The sequence below is a fragment of the Pieris rapae genome, chromosome 2, assembly GCF_905147795.1.
Source record: "Pieris rapae chromosome 2, ilPieRapa1.1, whole genome shotgun sequence".
In the NCBI taxonomy this organism is placed as follows: domain Eukaryota; kingdom Metazoa; phylum Arthropoda; class Insecta; order Lepidoptera; family Pieridae; genus Pieris; species Pieris rapae.
Window position 1 is genome coordinate 5,857,488 of NC_059510.1, and position 22,877 is coordinate 5,880,364.

Below are 22,877 nucleotides of genomic sequence, written 5' to 3' on the forward strand. Positions count from 1 at the left end.
GTTCATCCTTCTCACTATAAATATTAACTTATTGCTTATATTATTTTATTTATAGTTTATTTAATGTTACGTATATTTTACATAACAGATACAAAATTTTATTTTGAGTAGTTTTAATTTAAATTCAATTAATAAATATATAAATTAACATGTGTTTTTAGTTTAAGTTTTTAACATTAAACTTCACTGCAGTTAGAAATTTACAGGAAATCAATATCAGGTAAGTAGGGGGTCTACCCAACACGGAAAAACATGGCAAGGTGTCTACGACACAAAGGAGTTTGGGGAGCTCTGCTATAGACGAACGAAGCCTTTAAGTAATTCTGTTTCACTATTTTTCAATACGTTAGACCTTTTGCATGGTCCTCATTCTCTCCTGGTTTGTTCATTTCATGGAAACTTTAATTTCGTAAAGTTTTGAATAATAACTAGATTTTTATTGTAAAAACATCGCTAATGACATTTTAATTATGTTTGAATGTTTCTGTTAATATATATACTACTTTCTCTTAATGTCTCCTATAACAAAAAAAAGCAAAACTTTTAGGATATTGAACCTATTGGAGAAGAATTATATTCAAGTAGTAATTTTAAACATATGCGATGGAAGTTTATTTAATTTCAATCCTTATGATAAATACATTTAATTATAAAATACCATAAACATATTTTTGTCTATATATAATAATGACGTATCTATGCATATTGTGAATCGTTAATAGTCGTTAATATAGAGGTACCTAGTTTAATAATTTAAACTAAAAAAAAATTGCATACATTAGAAGAATTTCAGCCTCTGTCGTACGTTTTAATTGCACTAAACTAGCATTCAAACTAAAATAGATTTGATGCCTAACGCCCAAACCCAATAACCTATCTCAATCCAATTTTTACCATCTGAGATAAACATTTTAATCCATATATTGATAATATTGTGCCAATAACCAATCGACGGATTGTAAAAACCATCTATCGATACAAGCTAAATGTTAGGTCGGATCGGTGAATGTGTATAGACCTTTGTATGAAAATAACTGCTCAGCAAGCAAGTGTTCAGCTATGCCAATATCCTATCTTAAGATTTAACCTTACACAAATTTTTAAAATAATTAACAAGCTATTTGATATGTTTAAACATAGACATGTATATTTATATATATATAAACTGTTTGTACGGTTTGATTTACTTTATTTGATGTACATTGATTATGAAATATGAGTGTAAAGAGTTTGAATTCTATCCGTCGCCAAAAATGACTTGTCTTCGTAGGGTTTGGTTATTGGGAGGCAGATAGGAAATCGATCAACTGTCACGGTCTGATTCCAGATGGAAAACAATCTGAGATTGTTTTCAATCTGAATTCTGGATTAATTATTTCGTTCGGGCGAACTTTTTAGAAGACGATAGCTGTATCTAAGGGGACTTTACCTAGAGTCGTCAGAAAACTTTAGCTTGTCCATACTATGAATAAAAAATGATCTGTTTCAGTTGTCACTGTCAACTGTCAATATTTATTTCTCAAAAATGGTCTCTTGGAGCGCATTAGGCCGATCTTTCGGCGTTAATTTAATAAAAACCAACTCAAAAATCCCTTCAGTTGGTCAAAATGTGAACTTCTCAGTGGGAAAAAGCCTTTTTGGTGATCATGGACACAAAACTATGGCCATGCAGCCATCCAGGTAAAGTTCTACTATTGTGTGATAAGTGATTATCTAACCAATGTTATTGACAAATTTCATGAACTATAAATATATGAAGACTTAATAGACCTTATTTTATTTCAGGTGGCAATGGCACAAATTCAAGGACATGTTACACCTTTATTTTATGGTCGGGCTTATTCCTGTTGGGGCAATTATCTTTTATAGCAATGTATTTATTGGTCCTGCTCAGCTAACACCAATTCCTAGTGATTACACACCTAAACATTGGGAATATCATCGACACCCTATCACTAGATTTATAGCACGTTATGTACATAATAGCCCTCAGCAAGTAAGTTTAACATCATATTTACCTTAAATTTCATATTAATATCCACAACAAGATAATAGAAAAATAAAATGTTGAATTGTAAATCTCTTTATGTCGGTGCTTGAAGTTGGGTAACATTAAATTAGACCAATTATTTATTGTTTCACACATATAATAAAAGTTATTTGGTAGTCGGTCTATGTATACAGTTATTTAAATACAAGTGTCTTAATTATGTAGAAAAAAATCAATCATAATTATTATGTAGCTATAATTTGAAAGTATTTATAACAAAAATCTAGTTTTCTATTAATTAATTATATATAATTTAAAATCTATGTTATTTATAGGAATATGAGAAATTCATGCACTTTATTGATGAAGAAGCTCAGAAAATGAAACTGAGACAACTGGAAAAAGAAGTGGTTAGTAAAATGGCTGAGAGACAGGACTACCAAGCATATTATTACAGACCAATGATAAATAAATATCTTCGTGTCAACAAACAAACCGGTGATGAAATGTTGAATCGCTTGGGAGATGATTACGAAGAATAAATTTTTGAAATTTCTGTTAGTATATTTAGTAATCAAGTGTATTATTACATCTTATGTAGATAAATAAAAAAATTATGATCTTGTATCATTATTTTACTTAAGAGTGTATGAAGTAATTCATATATGAGTTATAAACTGTTAACTACCTACTTTTACAATGCATAGTTATACTATTAAGTGCTTTAAAATTTATAAGTGAAGTGTTTGGAGAAGACTGACAAATATTACAAGGATTATGGGAAAGATGCATGATTGTCAAATATTCTATCTGGAAAGATTTTTGTGATCTCTTCAACATAAATTTTTATGTTTTAGTTAATTTACATAAAACCATTGACTTATCTTCTACTAGCACACTGTATACTGGTGAACATGATACCATACAAAAATCTAGGTTTTAGCTTAATGCCATACTTGCTGACAGACACACACATGCCCTAAGGCCCTGAGTATAGTGCCCTATATAGTATATAAGTATAGTGATCCCAGAAAACACAATATGCTGCTCACCTTAAAAATGAGCAATGTAACAGACACAAATAACTTGCTTGCCACTTATAATATTGGATGGTGATGAGAGAACAACCATGGAACAATAAAAAACAAAATGGTAACATGTTTATTTATTTTACAGAAAACTTCTAACAAATGACCATAGAACGTCATTTATGGAATCTTACAAAATAAAAATCAACCTTTTATTATAATAATTACACTTAGCTTGATATGATCTAAACCTTTGTAGGTAGCTACTTAATTGTATTCACTTGAATTAAATAAAAAACTTTTAAACTAGACAACTTACATTAAAATCACAGATAAAATTAACCAAGATGAATGTTGCATAAGGATTTAGTAAATCGATAAGTGTTTCATCCTTTCTTGTTAGTACAATTTATGAACTCGTGAATTTTTAAGCTTCAAATCAAATACAGAAATATTGAAAAAAATAATTGCAAAAAAATTAATATTAAACATTATGTGATAATATTTTGACTTGTTTGTTCAGTGTTTTAACAGCTGAACTTTTAAAATAATGAGTTATATGATCTTTTAAGTTTATATTCATATAGTTAAATGTAATCAAATTTTGTCAAATTGTACAGTTTACTGAAAACTTGTTAAGCAGGCTAACACATTGTTCTCTATTAACACAATATTCTTCACTTATATGAGTCACATCTTAAGCTTGAGTTCGTTCTGAAATTAACTTTAATTCATAGTATTTTGTCAAGATTTGATTTCATTTAGCAATATTTGATTTATAATATATAATATAATATTGTGTAAAAATATGGGTTAACAAAAGATAAAGTACTAGTTAAATATTACAGTATTTAGATTTTCAATAGATTATAACTTAATTCTTAAAGTCCGTTGAAATCTATTAAAATTTTATTAATTGGTTTCATCCCTGGGTAACGTTATTTAAATCTATATTCTAAAGACGGCTACGAGTTTCTACGTGTAAAAACAATATATTATTTACTTTTCTCTTTTTCAACCTGTGCTGCAAGTTTAGCTTCTTTTTTGGCTTTCTTTTTCTCTTCTTTCGCCAAAAGTTTGGCTTGTCTTTCTTCTTCTTTGGCTAATAACTTCGCCTGTCTTTCTTCTTCTTTAGCTTGTAGCTTAGCTTCCTTCTTCGCTTCTTTTTCAGCTTTCATACGCAACTTTTCCTCTTTCTTTCTTTCAGCTGTTTCATTCTTTTTGTTATCATGACTTTCAATTTTAACTTTTTCGGTTTTGGCATTTTCCTCAGATTCTTTCTTCTTCTTTTCTTCTTTTTTGGGTTTTGTTTTGGGGTTATCTTTTATTCTTTCAGTCTCTTTACTGGGATCTCTTGATTTGGGTGGGTCATCTTTATTCGACGGATTTAAAGTACGGAAGAAGTTTGGCTTTTCTTGTTGTGGTGAAGTTTCTAGTTGTGTTACTATTTTCTGAGCACATCTGAAAATGGATTGGTATTATTTTCGGAACACTATGCAATTTTTAAATATCTTGAAACATTTCATTTATAAAATTAGACACATTTTCTTATATACAACCCGCATAGGTAGTATTAAAATGAAGATTTAAGGTACACCTTATCCTAGTTGATGCAGAAGCGGAGTTAGCGCTCTCCCTCCGCCCCTCACGGAATTCTCTTTGAAATTCCCGGATAGGGGGAAGTCTACCCGAAGCCTCAGGCGCAGGCCCTCCTGTGTAGCTGTGTACTTGATAGTCTTGTAATCTAGCCTAGAATATAAGCGTATTAGTATTATCATAAGTAATATAGTGACATTTTTATTATTATTCGTGTCCTGTTTAAAAGATATACCTATGCAATAAATAATATTTTAAATCTTTTATTAGTGTTAAACACGCATAACTTATTCTGAAAATCTCTAAATCGATACGACTAATGAAAAAATTTAATTGAATTAAAATGGGATTCGACACGACGTCATGAAAAAAAAACTGGAATAAAATCAGAAATTACTAATTCTTTATATATAATATATATATTGTGTTGTAATCTTTTTATTTATTTATAAATGCTAGAAATTTGGATCACGATAGAGTTATCAGTGCCATAATCTTATTACATGCGGTAGTAAATATATTTAAATCGACCATGATTGTAATTATTTGGCACGTACGACAACATAAGTAGCATTAATCAAATATAATTAGTCTTTAGGACCATTTTTATAATTACATATTTATTATTATGATTTCGCAGAACAGAAGTTTGGCAAATAAGTCAAGAATCATAAAAGCAGGGAAGTAGTTGTTACGATAATGCTATTAAAACTTGATGCGTGAACATTGTTAAGTGCGGCGACTTGTACTATTTCATTTAAAAGCGATTATATTTTATATAATACTAGTCCAGAACGTTATTTAACGTCGCGTTTATCGCGTCACTTAAATTTTACAAGTTTCATATGTATTTATTAAAAAAAAATTATAATAGTTGCTTCTCTAATATTCCGAAAATAAGATAACTAAAAGTCGAGAAAGCTTTAGATCAACATAGCAATAAATTTTACAAAAACCTTCATGCTATGATGCTGTGAGCGCCGTAGGGAGTTTGAGCCAGGCTGGCGAGGCTTGGGAGGCGCAGAAGGGACCCGGGGTATCGCGCCAAGGCAGGCACCCCCACATTTGGACCCTCCACATAACTTCGCTGAACACGTCCCAGTACCCCCGCTATTGGATGATACGGAAGACACACCTGGAATATGAGAACTAGTATATTCTATGTTATTTATAAAATGATTATTCTTCTGATTCAATTTATTTACAAGCGTTGGTATATTCAAGACAATATTTAAATTAATTTAAATCTTAATAGCAAATTAAGCGTACCAATGTAGGAACACGCAATAAAATCTTATTCTATTACCTACTTGCGCGACTATTGAGTACGTTTGTAGATATATAATTTCCAATTAATTTTAAAGTTAAGTAAGGTACTAATACTCCTTAGATTTATGGCTTACCGGATATTGAAGACTCCCCGCTAGTGACAGAGTACAAGGAAGCTGAAGCCGGCACTGAGCGGGCTCCCACAGAATACGACGAAACAGACCCAGGTACGCCCCACAGCTTACTGTTATTGCTTGTGATCTAAAAAAATGATTTGTGTATTGTATCATTGACGAGTATAAGTTATTGCGATTACACATCGATTTTAACTAAACTTAATTATTCAAATCCTCCTTAGTGTACTGGTTCTTTTTATGGAAAGATTTCCTGGTAATATTTTTGATTTAAAACGCATAAGAATGTCGGAGTTTGTGTAATCTCAATTGCCTTGGAGGTAGAAAAATAGAAGTCTTTATCGTATATTAGTGCTCTATACGAGTAAACATTTCAAGAACTTGTCTTACTATAAGATATGTAGATACTATAATTATACGGTATTTATCTATGTCTTTACCTGCCAACTTTTGCTAGTGACCAGCCTGGGCGCTTGCCGCAGCCGCAGTATCTTTGCCCTGCAGATGACACAGCGCAACGGAAGCAGGCGTTGGCTAACTGCCATCTGGATGGTCTTGACAAAACACCGCCGGCACACCACACGGTGACCGCACGGCGATGTCTGCATCGTCGCTTTTGCATTCACACATATTACACACTGAAATTAAATAAAATATCAAATTAGTATTAAAGGAAAAATATAAGAGTGAGATTAATGTGTTAATTCAAATTGCGTGGTTTGACATCCGAAAATTTACAGAAATTATTTCGATTGTTTTATCATCTTTGTTTTAGAAACTAGTTAAAGTATTAGAAATTCAATATCACTGCATCGGTTTATTTTTATAGGTACTATGTTACATTCAGATGTACAATATATTACCTTATACCTTATACCTTAAATAAATTATCTGAAATACAAAATACTTTTTAATTGTGTAATGCCTACCAGATGAATAATAATTACTATATCGTTTTGTATGTAAAATACTATAGACAAAATACTTTAGTAAGAAAAAAATTCAATTCAAGTTATTTTTCGTACATGTAAATCGCGTTGATTGTATATAAAAGGTATCTTTTTAATTTAAGTATTGCAATGTTTCTAAGTCAGCGGTTCTTTTGGTATCAATTTTATTTTAAAGAACGGATATAACACTGAGGCCAATATTGAATCATTTGCTAAAGTCTAACAGAACTAAGTCTAAAAAAACTTTAAAACGCTTAAGTTTCTTCAATCATGTCCAGCAGACATTTAATCACATGTTGCATTCATACCAGCTCGGGTAACAATCGACCGTAATTCGTTATTCGTGTCTTTTTCCTTGCAGGCTTTTAATAACTTTTGCTATTGGCTTTGAACAGTCCATGTATTTAAGTAGTTAATTCAATTTTTAATATCGGAAGTAATTTTAACATTATCATGTTTTCACTAAGACTGTTATTTACGGCAAAAAATATTGTTTGGAATTGTAATAAGAAGTCCATCGAGTTAAAGTAAAAACGATACGAATCACGGGGCGTAGCCGATGACATTTAGTAGAAAGAAAGAATTTCCACGCCATCTATCAATTTTAATCCAGGCTAACGATTAAATGATGCGTTCAATTTTATAAATGACGACATTGACATTTAAAATTAATGTCACCTAAGATGCCACCATAAAATCCGTCATCTATTACCAAAAGTATTTTAGCAAACATACTTTATCAACATCATTCTGGAGCGATAGTCTTTAGACTACTTAACTGAAGATTACATAAAGCGTGTACGGTGCAGATGATACAACTTATAAATTTACAAGAACTTCTATTTTATTTCGTGTACAAACTACAGTAATAATAATAGATTGTACCCCGAATAAGCAGCAAATTTATAGCCAAACACAGCCGTTAAGTTCCCATGTGTATCTCGTAAATACTTGCGAAGCCGTCAAATCTCTTGGTGGTAATTGAAATGTTAGAGAATTTTTAAATTTACGAAAATACTAATAAATAATTTAGATAAATCGTTATATCTCTTTTAATACTTTCCCTCTAAATACTGTGAAATAACAACCATTACAAAAATTCACTGAAGAAAAGCTTACCTACTGTTTTAGGACTAGAAAATTCCTGACTAATTAATATGGTGAATTAAAACTATTTCCTATTTTGTTTTTAATTGTTTTAAGTACGAACTAACGTAACTGAATTAATATTATACACAAAATATTATTATTATTTATTATACACAAAATATTAAAAGTTATTATTGTGATTTAAATATGACATTTCTAGTTAAAAATATACTAACTTCTTCCTCGGGTGAAGTTGCGAGTTCTGGTTCATTTTCTTCAAGCTTGTTGAGAAGCTTGTCCTGTAACAAAAGAAAATCCATTGAATAGAATTCCTTTGCATGCATAATATGTGGTAGGCTTTGGTATAATATTTAAAATTTGTCAGTAAAAATTGTGAGACAGAATTAAAATATTATTTTATTATTGCTTTGTTTTGGTCTCTTTTATATTTACCACATAATTAAAAAATAACACAACCAACAAAAAAGTATTTATGTAAAAATTTTGCGAATGCCAGTGAATGTTTAATTACATGCTTTGCTTAGCCCTGGCTTTGAACACGGCGTAATCAGCTTAGTGCTTTGGTTACTCCTTGGGTCTTATTAACGAAATAATTAGGTCAGCCAAAATTAAACATGGTGCTAATGTGAAACTATTGTTATTATTTAAAAAAATATGTACATATAATACAATTTTCATATTAATTAATGAACAACAAAGCTTAATGTTGGACTTGTGAACTTTATTAAATTGTCGAAGGCAAATTATGTTATCTTTTTTATTTTTAAGCAACAAATTTGTAGAATATACAAACAAACTAATATGGTTTCCGCTATATATTTACTACACTATGTTCGAGAAAATAAATAAATGATTATTGTTAAATCTTTTTCTGGGTTTTACTACTAATTGAAATATATTTTTAACTGCTTGACCTAGTCTTTGATACTTTTTTTTGTATAGAAAATTTCACATCAACGCTTGCATTATTTTGGCATTTTATTGAAATCGTTTCTTTTTTATTACAGTTATTTCAAATTCTGGCTTAGGCCACAGATCATAAAATAAGTGGATAATGTTTCACGATTCATAAATTACGTTACACTTAGTAATTTCAATTCGACTGTTATGTAATTTTGTTTTCAATGTATGTTTATTAATATGTGTGTTAATATTTTTTCATTAATTTTACTGTGTTATATAATTTCAGTAATTTTGTCAAGCTTTGATCAACGTATCAAGTTTTCATTTTGATTAGCTTATTATTTTTTTTAATATATAATTATAATAATTCATTGGATATTAAAACGTACAAAGTACAAAGGATAATTCCCTCGATATATACCTAAGATTTCTGTTTTAAGATTGCTGGCCTTCTGTGCCATTCTGAAACAATAGTGTTGTATAAATGAATTTGTAAAGTTCGAATATTTGCCACATTTATTTATTTGCAAAATTTCATGGGAGTGATAAGTATAGTTGTTAACTAACGCCCAATAATCTTAATCCATTTTTGAGCTGAGATAGACATCTTAAGCCAAATATTGATAAAAGTGTACCAATAACCTGAATCGAAGCATTGTAATAGCCATCTGTCGATACAAGCTATCCGTGGTAGGTCGGATCGGTGTATGTGGATAGAGCATTGTATGAAAATGACAGTTCAACTGTGCCAATATCCTAAGATTTTACCTTACATTTTTAACTAACATCAGTTTGTAAAATAAATAACAAGCTATTTGATGTTTTAAACATAGACATGTATATTTATATATATAATATTATTTGTACAGTTTTATTTATTTTATTTGGTTTATGTTGATTATCAAATATGAGTGTAAAGAGCGAAAACATTGCATTCAATCCGTCGCCAAAAATGAATTGTCATCGTAGGGTTTAGTAATTGGGATTCAGATAGGAGATCGACCGACTGTCACGGTCTGATCTTACTGTGGATTAATTATTGACTTCGGGCGTAGGTTGCTATTTTAGCTTACAGGGCGTGTATAGTTTTTGTTTCGTTGGGATGGATCACGGACCTATTAAGTCCAAGTTATACTTCAGATCACATATTCCACTTCGTTTCTAAAAAATACAGGCATTTCTAAGATAGTCTTATAAGATTGTGAAATGATTGCCGTGATTTCCCCTACTTAGTCTAATGGTTGCAATCAATTCGATAAAGCACAATTTTAACTAACCTTTATCGAAGATAAAGTGAAAACAATTGCATAATTTATGGTGACGTCAAGAAATTATTCTAGTCGTTGTTTTAATATTAAAATAGTCAGTCGTGTGCTGAGATTGTTGAGTCAGACCAAAAAAAATACGCTATTTTGTACGGTTAAGTAAAAAACTTATCTTACGTATATTACTTTGTAAAGTTACTTAAGTGACAGAATATTTGAAACGGTTAAATTTTTAAGGAGTTTCCACGGTGGCTAATGCGAAAATTCTGTGAGTTCGCGAAAATGAGAGAGTGGTTTGAGCTTTACCGCTTTTCCTTAAGTTAAAACTTTTCATGCTTAAAAGTAGTCAAAAAAATGCTGGTCGGACCTACTTGTCAGTTAATGTCGATATTTATCGGTAAGTTTTTTAATTTGTATTTTTTACGTATCTATCTTTTTTGGGAAAAGGGATAGTCTTCGTTAATAAAATCCCAGAGGCTCTTTTATCTCTGCCTTTTAATAAATTTAAAAAATGTATTAAAGAAAAGCTGTGTAAAAAGGCTTACTATAAAGTTATTGATTATCTAGTTGATAAAAGGGCCTGGGACTAATGCTGGGCAGGCTACCTCTAATTAATTTGATATATTTGTTTTAAATATTGTTTGATGATTTGCTTTTTTAAAAGAGTACCGAGAGTTTTTTACTCCGGCTTTTTCTCTCGGCCTACACCCTCTGTCTTCTTTGCCGATGAGTAGGGATGCCTACAAGTTCGAATTGATTGACGTGGAATAAGTGATACCTAGATGATCTTATGTTCCAAAATAAACGTATTTTTATTTTTATAATATAAGAAAAGAGGTCAAACAGGCAGTAGGCTCGCCTGATGTTAAGTGATACTGCCGCCCGTGGCCACTCACATTGCCAGAAGGCTTATAGGTGGGTTGTGAGCCTTTTAAGAATAGCGACGCACTTTTCTTGAAGGATAGGTTTCTACAGGAAAAGTCGTAGAGGCTACTTCAGTGGGCAACTAGTTTAACATAGCGTAGCAAAAACTGCCTTAATAAATGCTCACTTCTGGATGGATGGACATCGAAGTAATAAGGATGGTATTCTGTATTCTGCATACAATTACATCCATGTAATCGTTCACCCCTATGAATCATAGACAAACTTTATAAAAATTTAGATTGTACAGGCTACCAAATTATGTGTAAATAATAATGTGTATTACATTAATTAATCACATTCTGTTTAAGGGTGTTTACGACAACATAATAGAATAGGATCATTAATCATTAGTTAATTATTTATTATTTATTTGTTTAGAAATAAATTAAGCTTTTCAATATTTTTATCACCATCAGTGATTTGAATACGTTATAAAAAAAGTTATAAATAACGGCTCTTCATTATAAGGATTATTATATACTAGCGGCCTATCCCGGCTTCGCACGAGTCTACATTTCTTTTATTTAATACTAGCTGACCTGGCAAAAGTCGTTTAGCCATGTATATCATTTATTACTTAGAACATTTTATGGTTCTATCTTTAATAGTTTAGGCAGGGTACGCATAATAAGTAACTTTTTGGTTGATTTTTTACACCTTGTGTCCGACAAACCCTAATATCTTACGGAACCCTATATTTGTTCAAATTTAAATATAGCCTATTTTACTCGTGGATAATGTAGCTTTCGAATGGTGAAAGAATTTTTAAAATCAATAGTTTATGAGCCTATTCATTACAATCAAACAAACAAACAAAGTTTTCCTCTTTATAATATTAGTGTAGATTTGATGATATTTATTTATGAACACTTAACGTTACAATATAAAAATTGAACATAGCTAAATGAAAAGGAGGGAAACTGGCGGCCCTATCGCTTTCGAGCGATTAATTTCAGGCAACCACTATATTGTTCTGTTCTTTAATATTGTGGCACATTTTTTTGTTCTATCACTAATACTTTTCGCAGCGCATGCGATTAAAGGTATTTTCTATAAAATTTTACACCTTGGTTAACATTATTTTAGTTTTAGTAGGGTACCTAATTATTTTCTTGTAACATAGCCTAAATTAATAAGTGATAAAGCATCCAAATGGTGAAAGATTTTTATTTTATTTAGACTGACTTAAATCAGTCTAGTACATTTTGAGCCAATTCGTTACATATAAATCTCCTCTTTATAATAGCTAATATTATAAAGAGATAGATAGATAGTATAACTCAAACTTTAATTTAATTATATACATTTTTTCTATATATAATTAAATCTGTTTATGAAGAGGATACAATATAATTAATGTACAACTATGACTAATAAACATAATAACACAAAAAAGTAATAAACAAGACAAGTTAGAATGGAACCTTCTTGTCAAATGTCAAATCATAAAATTTATTTGTAATAAAACATGGACTTAATGTCAAAAGTCTACGAACACAAACAGATACTTAATGTAATCTTGTAACGATAGTATTGCTATGTCAAGATCAATAAAAGTGTCCAAACTAGGATAATGCATATGTATAAGATATTTTTTTATATGAATTTATTATATTATATATATTATATAACCAAGTTCTTGTCCTTTTCAATTTTACAGTAACAACATAATAGTTATTACCATACCATTATATATTTTTTAATATATAATATTGCATGATTTTTACTTGTTAAGAAACTAGCAAAACCATAGGAATGTCCTTGTGATTTGATTAAGGTAATTATTTATACCATAAATGTAATAAAACATGGTCATAATAGTTTGATTATTAAAACTTATACTAAACATTTAAGACTAGTTAATTATTCCTACAGTAGGACAAAATATTATATTTAAAAACTAAAAAACTATTACTTGACGTATTTAAAAAAGTAGAAATTTAATTCAAATGCAATTTATTAGCGGAACGAAGTGCCAAAAGAGTAGATAGCTAGGTATTCTATAGCTTTTCATTAGACGGAATTAAAACTGCAAGTTCCATAATGCCCGTGAAATAAGAGCTTTTATAACGGGCTTAATTAAAACCTAGAAATATTTAGAGGAATTTTAAGTGTAGTAATTGTGATTTATTTACATAAAATACCGATACTTTAAGTATATGAAATAACCATTGGACTTGCACGCAGCACCCAATTATTGTAATTCGATCTACTAATGGAAATTCCAAATTATCCAATCTATGTGAAGCAAACTTTTCATAAACAATATGTCTGTAAAGTTAAGCGTCATAAAAGCACTCTACATTTTTATTATACAAGCTTCGGTATTATATTTCATATGTTTTCAGGCGCAGTGCAGGTAAGTTTTATGCCAGCGCCCGTGGGGCAGTGTCAAGACTGTTGTCCGAGAAATGACCGCATTGACATCAAGTATAAGCTCTTTACAAGGTATGATGTTATTTTTAACGTAAGTTTCTAAAAATAATACCTGAATAAAGAGACATTTCTGCACCAGCTTTTGTTTAATTTGATGTATTATTATTATTATTTAAAATCGAATTTCAGTTGCAAGTCATTCTGATATTTAAAAATTGTGGCAGCTTATACAAATTTAATTCAAAAGCGTGTTGTCAATACTTCAAATTTGCATTTGGATGCTGAAAATAAGCATAGAGCAAATGTGAAACATCTAATACCATCAAGTTAAATAAATTATTAGGTCAACAAGGTAAATTCGTACCTCATTGTCACTTATGTGAAGTCACGTAGAGGTACACCATTCATCACAAGTTTCAGAACAGCTGACGGGAAGTAGCCTTCACGGCATAATATGCATCGTTTGTGCTCAATTTGTACGGCAGGAAACTTTGTTGCTCTGTTTTATAAACTATGCTGACAAATATTTCTAAATCATAATTCGACGTTTGCGTATTTTTTTGAAAGATTTCCTTTTCTACTCGGAAGAAATAAAAAGATTATGACACGCTGTTTTTGTTACCTATTTATGTGAACATTCAATCATTACATTGTTATTTAATGATTTTAACAAAGATTATAAAAAAATCAGACTTAAAATGAAAGTTTGAATTGAGTTCTGGTTTTTGTCCTTTTATTGATCCTTTGATAAATAGTATCAGTGCTTTACTTAAACCAGTATTATAGGACTAAGTTAGTAGGTAATTATTTAAAATATAGTCTTATATTGTTTTACTTATTAGTTGTATTCAAAAATAAAACAATATTATAGGATCGGGCACGGTAAAATGAACGATTTACTTTATGACCATAAGAATTGTTTGCTGAAGCAGTTTTTTTTTTGATTCGTGTTTAGTATTAATTAAAATCTTGTGGGATTAAAATCTTTACTAATGTATACCAATTTAGTACAAATAAGTCAAGTTTTACGTAATTCAATTGTATTCAAATGCGACTGTGACTGACATTAAAATGTATATATTACTATAATCTGTAGTTACCTCTTTAACTTGTTTACTTTACACTGATACTTTCAGTACGTCAGTAAATACGGTACAAGAATCCGGTATAACTGCACTATTCGGATTCGATCTGCACACTATGATAGATATATTTAATGAATGTAGTAAATAAAACAAGTAAAAAATTTAATTTTAATTATTACAGACCATTTTTGAGTACATTCGAAATTATCAGAAATAATGATTTGAGTTCACTGACTCGAAGCAGGTTTAATACCTCTCATCCAACTGTCATCTATCTATTTGGTTTTTCCGAAGCCTCTACGGGCATCAGCACGTTAACTTTGAAGAATGGTGAGTTGAAATGCTTACATATATTTACTCTATAACATAGCTGAAGTTGTCCTTAGACTTATAAAGTGCCTTAAACATTGAGATCCTTATTCCTAACGAAAAAAGATTAGTTTCAGTCTGGAAATTACTAGGCTACTCCTTACTAAGAAACATATATAGAAATCCATTGATACAAAACGTCATTGCATTTTTTTATATTGGCGGTTAACTATGGCTGCACTTTGTGAACTTGGAATACTATTTCTAATTGGAACATTATATTCGTTTATGTCAATAATTATCACTAACTATTATTATTATTAACATGTTTAATGTTATGTAATGGAAAAGACACATACATATCTGTTAAACGATAATAGAATTTATATTTGTTTGTAATAGATTATTTAGTTTTAGTGTACCAAAGAGAAACTAATAAAACTATACAATAAAATATGGCGCAAAAGTAAAACCTATATTTATAAAAATACAGTAAGAATTATGAAGAATATTTGCACAAACAACTAGAATACGTCAAATATGACGCCACAGAATACTACGCCTCCGTCACTAATGACGTGATTTCCGTCATCGTTATAATATCGTGAACATTTTAAAGAATTTTTAGTGTCGCATTTTTCATAAATAAACATAGGTTAATGAATAATTATTTATAATCACCGTTAAGTGAATAATATACGCAAATAACGTAAATATAAGTGAAATTAAATAAAGGTAACAATACTAACAAATGCGTTGTATTATTTCCGTCCGTTAGGTACGACGAATCAAGTTTTTTTGTTGCAGCGCCCCAAACATAACCACAACTTAGTTCTTGCGTCATTTAATTAAGAGAATCACTACAAGCCACATCAAATAATTACATGCGGTCATTTTTTAAATTATTTGATTTTATCACTTAATGTATATTTTATTATTAGTATTTATTTAGTAAGGTTTACCACATTATAGTACAAAATTTAGGGTAGATGTGTTACAAACTATTGTTTCTAAAATGTATGAAAAGGTATACTAAAGTATTATTATATTTTGTCTCAAATATTTATTAAGTACATATTTGAGCAGCAGTTTTTGCTTTTCAGTTCTAAAAATATTACTTATATATGTATCTATTGGTTATTAAATTTTTTCAGCTTATTTGAATACAGGAGAATACAATTTTGTAAGCGTTGACTGGTCGCGGCTTGTTGCATTTCCTTGGTAAGATGTGTATTTCTTTTTGTACATTCAAAAACTAACAACTCCAAAGATTCATAGCTACTCGGAACAACTCGGAACCACTCAAAAGACAAGACTTACAAACTGACTTCCACAAGACAAAATTCAATACGTATTCGACATAGGTACGGAAGTCATATTTAGCTCCAAGTCTCGACTCTGAATTTCACTAACAGAAGAACTTCACTAATAGAATGCGTATAAGTTTCGTGGTTACTTAGGTCAATATTGAAAAAACTTTAGGTAACTAACTCTGCTGAATGATAGGAAAACATTTAAACACGAGGACATATAATTACTATCTTCAGGTAAACAACTAATAATATAACAACTTTTTTTAGGTACGTATCAGCAGTGCAAAATACTCGTTACATGGGTAAACGACTGGCTGATTTTATACAATTCTTGAATTCAGCGGGGGTACCCGCGGGCTCTTTGCATGTTATTGGATTTTCTTTGGGCGCTGAAGCTGCTGGCTTCACAGGCAAGGAACTTAAAAGAAGAGGTTTACTTTTGGGAAGGATAACTGGTTAGTTTAAACAGCCAAATGTTCCAAATGAATTTCATATGGCGCAAAGAGAACTAATCCGAAGTTGCAAACAAAAACTTTGGATTTTTATACAAAATACAAATGCTAGAACGTTCTCAAAAATCTCAAAATTGACTTAAACTTCGCAAATTATAATTAGCGAAATTATCATGTCAAGTAGTCATGATTTATTTGGTTTATACAGTAAATTAATAGTTAAAAAGAGTAGCCTAATCTTAAATCTTATTTCAGGTCTAGATCCAGCATATCCAGGTTACAGTTTATACGACAGTGGAGGGCACCTAAGTAAAGGTGACGCTGCATTTGTAGACGTCATACATACAAATCCTGGCGTTTTTGGCTTTCCTCAGCCAATTGGTGACGTAGACTTTTACCCTAATCATGGGGAATGGATTCAACCTGGATGCTGGATAGATCAGCTGCTTAGGAATAGACAAACAAATTTTGTATGTAAGTTAATTGTTCTAAAGCTATTTAATAATTCAAAAAAAATCTACAATAGTCTTATTAATATAAATTAATAATCATTCAGAAGATTAAAAAATACTTAATTTTGTATTGTAAATACAATAATGAATAATTTTATAAGAACAGGTAATCAACAGTTCACTCACCAATCTAAGGTCACGAACTTGTGACCTGTGTATGTATTACGCACCTAAATTTTGTTTAGAATAAATAGTCAGACCTACTCTAGTACTTATAGAAACTTAAAAGAAACGAATGACTAGTTTAAAACAGTGTAAAAGGGCCCAATCGTTTATATAAAAATATATAAGAAAATACCTTTTTATTACTAATTCGATATGGCTCTTTATCTTATACTGGCCATCACCCAAAATGAAATACCTTATCAAAGCTTTGGCTTATCAAAAGTCGTAAAAAATGTAAAAAATGTTGGCCTTCGTCGGAATGGAACAATGAATTTGCGACCCTTTCGGCGGGAAGAACGATCGATGCTCTGACGTCATACGGATGCTGCAGAGGTGGGAGGGGGAGGTAATAATTACAAACGGGGTTATATTCCCCAAAAGGTTTACGACTAAGTACGCTTTTGTTGCTACGCTATTTACTAGCTGATATGCGCGATTTCGTTTCGTAGAAGAAAGTTTGTCTAGGTACTAACATGTGTACCTATCGAGATTATAAGTTGTAATGAAAATGTAAAAACTTTGTTTATATAAATTAATATAAAAAAAAACTATGAAAAACATAAACCTTCATTTTATTTTAAATTACTTATTTTATAGTGTTTTCATAATCAGACGTAGTAACAAAAGTAAGTACTACTTTTATTCTTATATTTACTCTATATACTTTTATTAGCAAATCTAATCAAAAAATAAAATAACGTATACGATTTATTTAAATGCAACTAATAATTATTTTACCATTATTTCTATATTATGTGTTAGCTTAGGAAATGTAGGATCCCGAACGGAAGCTGGAACTATTTTTTTTAACTTTATATGCCGCTAAACTAACCTAATTAGGCATCACTTTAACTACGTCAACCGTTAAAACCAGCCATTAAGGCGTGGAGGTAACAATTGGATTATCACGAACCCAATTTCCAAAGGTGAAGGCTTGAACGTGAAATTGGTTTATTAGCCTAGACTGGAGGTTAGGTGCTTGAATTATTAGGTTAAATTTCTCCAAACATTAAATAAGATCTTAGATTTTACTAAAATATAACATTTATATGAGAATAACCTTCAACCGATAGGCTAGCGTAGTAACCGCGTAGTTTCGACACAACGAAAACGTGATTTAAAAAATCTTAGCAATTAAGTAATAAAAGCGCGAAAACTGGAAATGAATTTGACACCTAATTGGCCTAATTATGCCTTTCTGCATACTTAAACGGCTCAACCAGATTCAGCGGCAAATTATTTAAATATATAACTGCCTTAGAACTAAACTAGTAAATAGTCTAATTTTCCAACTTCTTGATACAATAATTATATTTGTAGCTTTTAAAATTGTATATAAATCGACCTATGTTAGATGCTATTAAACGATAGCTCAATATATTTTTCCTTTTTTCTTTACATGCGTGTCTTTAGTCTGAAAACGAGTGTGAAGTTTTTTTTATAATGCTTAGAATAATACTAGGAATACTAATATGCGATTTTTGTTTTACTCTATATTAACCACACGCGTATAACAATAGAATATGAGCGAAATAATTAAATGTTAATTGATATGTAATGAATTAATGCAATTTAACAGTCAAACAGAGTATCTACGTCTGGCTATACTCTCGGGGTGTAACTTCGACGATTTAGGCTATCGCCACATTTATAAAACTAAGAAAGCCCGAGTAAGCAAAATTTACAGCCTTGGTCTGTACAGTATAAGCAAATCTTTCAATATATTATATTAATAATAGCAAATTAAAACGATCTTTGTTAAAAGTCAACGAATGAGGCGCGCTCGAATTAACAATGAAAATTTAATTTTAGCTTTGCCTAACAAAGAGTTAGGTTACTCAATCTGTCAAAAACAAAGTTTGTGCGAAATCTGCTGTTTCTAGTAAGTTTTTATTGAAACAAGGTACTGTTACGTGACATTCGCTAGCTTTGTGCAGTTCAATGTTTGGCGGGACTCCAATCATGAAAGACAATAGCGCAGTGATTACTGCTGAGATATTAGTTAATTATTTATCGTCTGCTAATGACAATTGACAAGCTGCCTTCATTTATCACTTGGTGTTGCTCAGAGATGTGGGGTTTCTCTACACCTAACAAATTTACTACATGTATTGTGTGGAGTTGAGAGGATTCATACCTAGAGTTGAGATTCTTCATCAGACGTGGAGATTGAACACGAAATTCCACCCGTCGCGTCGTCTATAACATCTCGACGTCCTCCGTTCCACAACTGGGCGTTTTTAAGACAGTTTTTGCCGCGCACCACTACTATGTGGAACCAACTGCCCACTGAAGTATTTCCTAACCAATTCGACTTAAGGCCGTTCAAGAAAAGAGCATATCAATTCCTAAAACGGCACCGCCCTTGCGAGCCCTCAGGCATTGTGAGTGTCCATGGGCGGCGGTATTACTTAACAACTAAGGGTGAGCCTCCTGCCCGATTTCCAAAAACAAAAAAATAATGCCAATAATAATACTAGCACATACGATACTATATCAAATATTAATAAGAAACCCTTTTATGAATTGCTTTTAAAATATTATTTTATAATTTGCTTATAGTTTATTGTATTTAAAGCATTTGAAAAATAAACTCAAATGGGCAAAAAGGCTAATCGATTATTCAGTCAGGCAATCATAAAGATGTAAATCTTTTGTATTACGGGATTATTATAAAGCATAGCATTCTATGTATTAGTAGCCTACCATTTGTAAGTTTATATGTGAGGGTTTGGATGTTTCTGTTTTGTTGTGTCATACTAATAATTATAATTATTCATAGTATGTTATTCTTATTATATACATATTCAATTCCTTAGTTTCTAAACACTCATTAACTTAAATTTCAGACGGCTGTAGTCACAATCGGGCATGGAGGCTATATGCCGAATCAGTACGAAATCCAACTGGATTTCCAAGTACGGCTTGTCGAGATTGGAGGAGCGCATCATCACCTTGTGTCTTCAGTATTGACGGATACTTGGGATTAGGCGCCCAACCTTCGTAAGTCGAGATGATTCCCTAAATAGCGTCGGTCTCTTCACAAGCGTTACAAACAGTATTATTTGCGTTCTTCTAACACCGTAAGAGCATATGTGTGCTTAACTGTTTAAGAAAATCCTTACTTTAATTTGCTGTGATTTTTGTCATTGAATACAAACAAATCGTTTATAGAACATATTATAGTCGATTCGTGGTTTTGTGACCGGTACATAAAAACTCAGCATTTAGTTGAATTGTAACATTGACGCTGTTTATAAGGTTTTTACACATTCATATTTCAAAGAGACACTGATTTGTTTTTTTTGAATTGCATAGTAATTCCTAGATCATAGGATAAATAGAAAAAAACTAGCTGCAAGTTATAGCACAGACTGTAAATACGAACGATAAGATGACCTATTTTTTATTGCAGATCCAATGGGAAACTATACTTGGCAACGAATGATCGACCTCCTTTTGCTAGAAATGGCCCATAGCAGAGGACACTGAGATATGTTTTTAAATATTGTGTTTGGATTATTAAGTCAACTATTTTATTTATTTATACTTAATTAATTTCAAATTACATTTAGGAATTACAAAGCTGGTACTTACAAATTATATACATTTTGTATAGCTGTGGCATCCCTTATATCAACACAATCTGTACAAATTAGTGTTGATTCCACTTTAAATAAATATAATAATATCGTATTATGATTTTGGTTTTATTTGGCAATATAAAAAGGAATTATTAAAATGATTATTTATTACTCAACTTTTTCTATCAATTTACATTTTACATTTTTTTTTTCACAGCGTACATAACCAACAAATATGTCTGTTTAGATTAGGATGCTACCTGGCAGAGACAATCTTCTACGTGAGTGAATTTCTTGGCATAATGGAAGTCTTTCTTTGCAAGCACTTCTCCACTAATGAGCTTCATATCACGATCGTTTGCATACCAATTCAATGCGTAATTAACATTTTCCGTCAATACAGATAATCCCTCATCTAATAGCTCCAGTTCCACATCACTCATCTTGCCAGGAATATCGAATTTATCGCTGATACCCTCTTGATTGAGATGTACATCAATCGATAGGTATCTGAATTGAAAAGTCACCAGTTATTTGCAATTTAATTTCCGAAGCGTGCTAAGAAAGCATGTGAAGAACTTAAAGGTAAATATTTACATGGAATACATGGACGTAAGATTCGAGTGAGTTCCAATATGTTGATAAAATTAATAAAACGGATTCAGACTAAAACAATAATTTAATAACGAACGCAACGAACAAAATGGCACGACGACGAAAACAAATATCACATGTTTGCATAAGCACAATCATCAAAACGGTGAAACTCCTTGGGAGCGTAAAACTGCGTCTGGCAAGTGTCCAGCCTGCAGGTTGAACTGCAATACTTTGTGTACCAATCCTCTATCATTCCTTGCCGATAACGTAATTCATTTAACGCAAGATTAAGCAGAGTAACCTCGGTGTCTGACATTTGGGGTAGACCAAGACTCTTCAGGATCCCCACGTCTATTATTTCAACTGTGTTAGCGATAAATCTGAAGATAGAGCTGCTGTTATAGTCGCAATAAAAAAATAAAATACGTTTATTTTGTAACATAAGACCATCAAGGTATCATTTATTCCACGTCATTAAATTTGGACCTGTAGGCATCCCTACTCATCGGCAAAGAAGACAGAGGGTGTAGGCCGAGAGAAAAAGCCGGCGTAAAAAACTCTCGGTACTCTTTTATAAAAGCAAATCATCAAACAATACTAGAATATTTTAAACAAATATAGCAAATTAATTAGGGATACATATATATTGTAGTGATTTTATTCAGTTTTAAAATAAGCCACTCTTGGTACAATCAGAAAAAGTTTAGTAAATATATTTAATTAGAGTGCAAAAATGAGCGTTCAAATATTATGACCTAATTTTTGTTTGGCCCAATTCTTTATAAAAGTTAAGGTTACCTTGCCGGGGAAATAACTTGTCTAGCATCCGTTTCGACGAAACCACTGACCCTTGGTACGTCTTTACATAGTAATGCCCAAGCTACTTTCGTTACTAGATTAGCTAAAGCGTGGGCTTCACTTAATTCAGCGGCTTTTTTACATTCTCCATCAGAACGAGCAATTGCACTAGGTGCATCTCGTACAGTTTTGGTCATCATCAATGTATTGCTCTATAAAAATATAATTATTTTATAGCAAGAAAAAGGATTTTGTACAGCAAAATAAAAATTGTTATGGGTAATCTAAATAGGAGATATAGGTAAGTAGTACATTGTATAGGTACTCATAATACATAGCAGTGTAGAAGGAGACCTGGCCGCAGATGCACGTCTTGGTTGATAAACTTCAAACAATGGTACTATAAGAAGTATAATAATAATAATATATTTATTTATTTCTCACAAAAACTTACAAAACTTCATAACATGATATGTTAAAGTAAAGTTATTAAATAATAATCATTCTTCTTTGG

General features: G+C 31.0%; 3 protein-coding genes across 10 annotated transcripts in view; 2 read left to right on the plus strand and 1 right to left on the minus strand.

The window, feature by feature from the left end:
- The first annotated feature begins 1,495 nt into the window (after positions 1–1,495).
- LOC110998558 (NADH dehydrogenase [ubiquinone] 1 beta subcomplex subunit 5, mitochondrial) lies at positions 1,496–2,615 on the plus strand. Its single transcript, XM_022267261.2, has 3 exons — positions 1,496–1,680; positions 1,786–1,996; positions 2,326–2,615. The coding sequence occupies exons 1-3, from the start codon at positions 1,526–1,528 to the stop codon at positions 2,530–2,532; spliced, it is 573 nt and encodes a 190-aa protein (XP_022122953.2). The 5' UTR covers positions 1,496–1,525; the 3' UTR covers positions 2,533–2,615.
- A 525-nt stretch (positions 2,616–3,140) lies between these two features.
- LOC110998556 (malate dehydrogenase) overlaps positions 3,141–22,877 on the minus strand; it is a 41,100-nt gene continuing 21,363 nt past the window's right edge. For 2 of the 4 annotated variants that reach the window (XM_022267258.2, XM_022267255.2), the window contains exons 6-7: positions 22,364–22,575; positions 21,164–21,478 (exon numbers count right to left, since the gene is read on the minus strand). In XM_022267258.2, coding sequence (XP_022122950.1) covers positions 21,217–21,478; positions 22,364–22,575 — 474 coding nt within the window. In that variant the 3' untranslated portion in view covers positions 21,164–21,216. Of the gene's footprint in view, positions 4,480–4,615; positions 4,768–5,570; positions 5,750–6,017; positions 6,145–6,457; positions 6,656–8,292; positions 8,356–21,163; positions 21,479–21,666; positions 21,946–22,363; positions 22,576–22,877 lie in introns of those variants that run through there. The other 2 variants (XM_022267257.2, XM_022267256.2) reach the window with 2 other exon arrangements.
- On the plus strand, positions 10,333–21,083 carry LOC110998557 (pancreatic triacylglycerol lipase). Of its 5 annotated transcripts, none has more exons than XM_045631138.1 (9): positions 10,333–10,394; positions 10,483–10,642; positions 13,521–13,620; positions 14,815–14,963; positions 16,097–16,163; positions 16,523–16,710; positions 16,963–17,181; positions 20,234–20,387; positions 20,800–21,083. In XM_045631138.1, exons 2-9 carry the CDS (start codon positions 10,600–10,602, stop codon positions 20,861–20,863), a joined length of 984 nt encoding a protein of 327 aa, XP_045487094.1. In that variant the 5' UTR covers positions 10,333–10,394; positions 10,483–10,599; the 3' UTR covers positions 20,864–21,083. The 5 variants fall into 5 exon arrangements, with proteins under 5 accessions (XP_045487094.1, XP_045487091.1, XP_045487088.1 ...); XM_045631135.1 differs by having other exon boundaries at positions 10,338–10,399; XM_045631133.1 differs by having other exon boundaries at positions 10,341–10,404.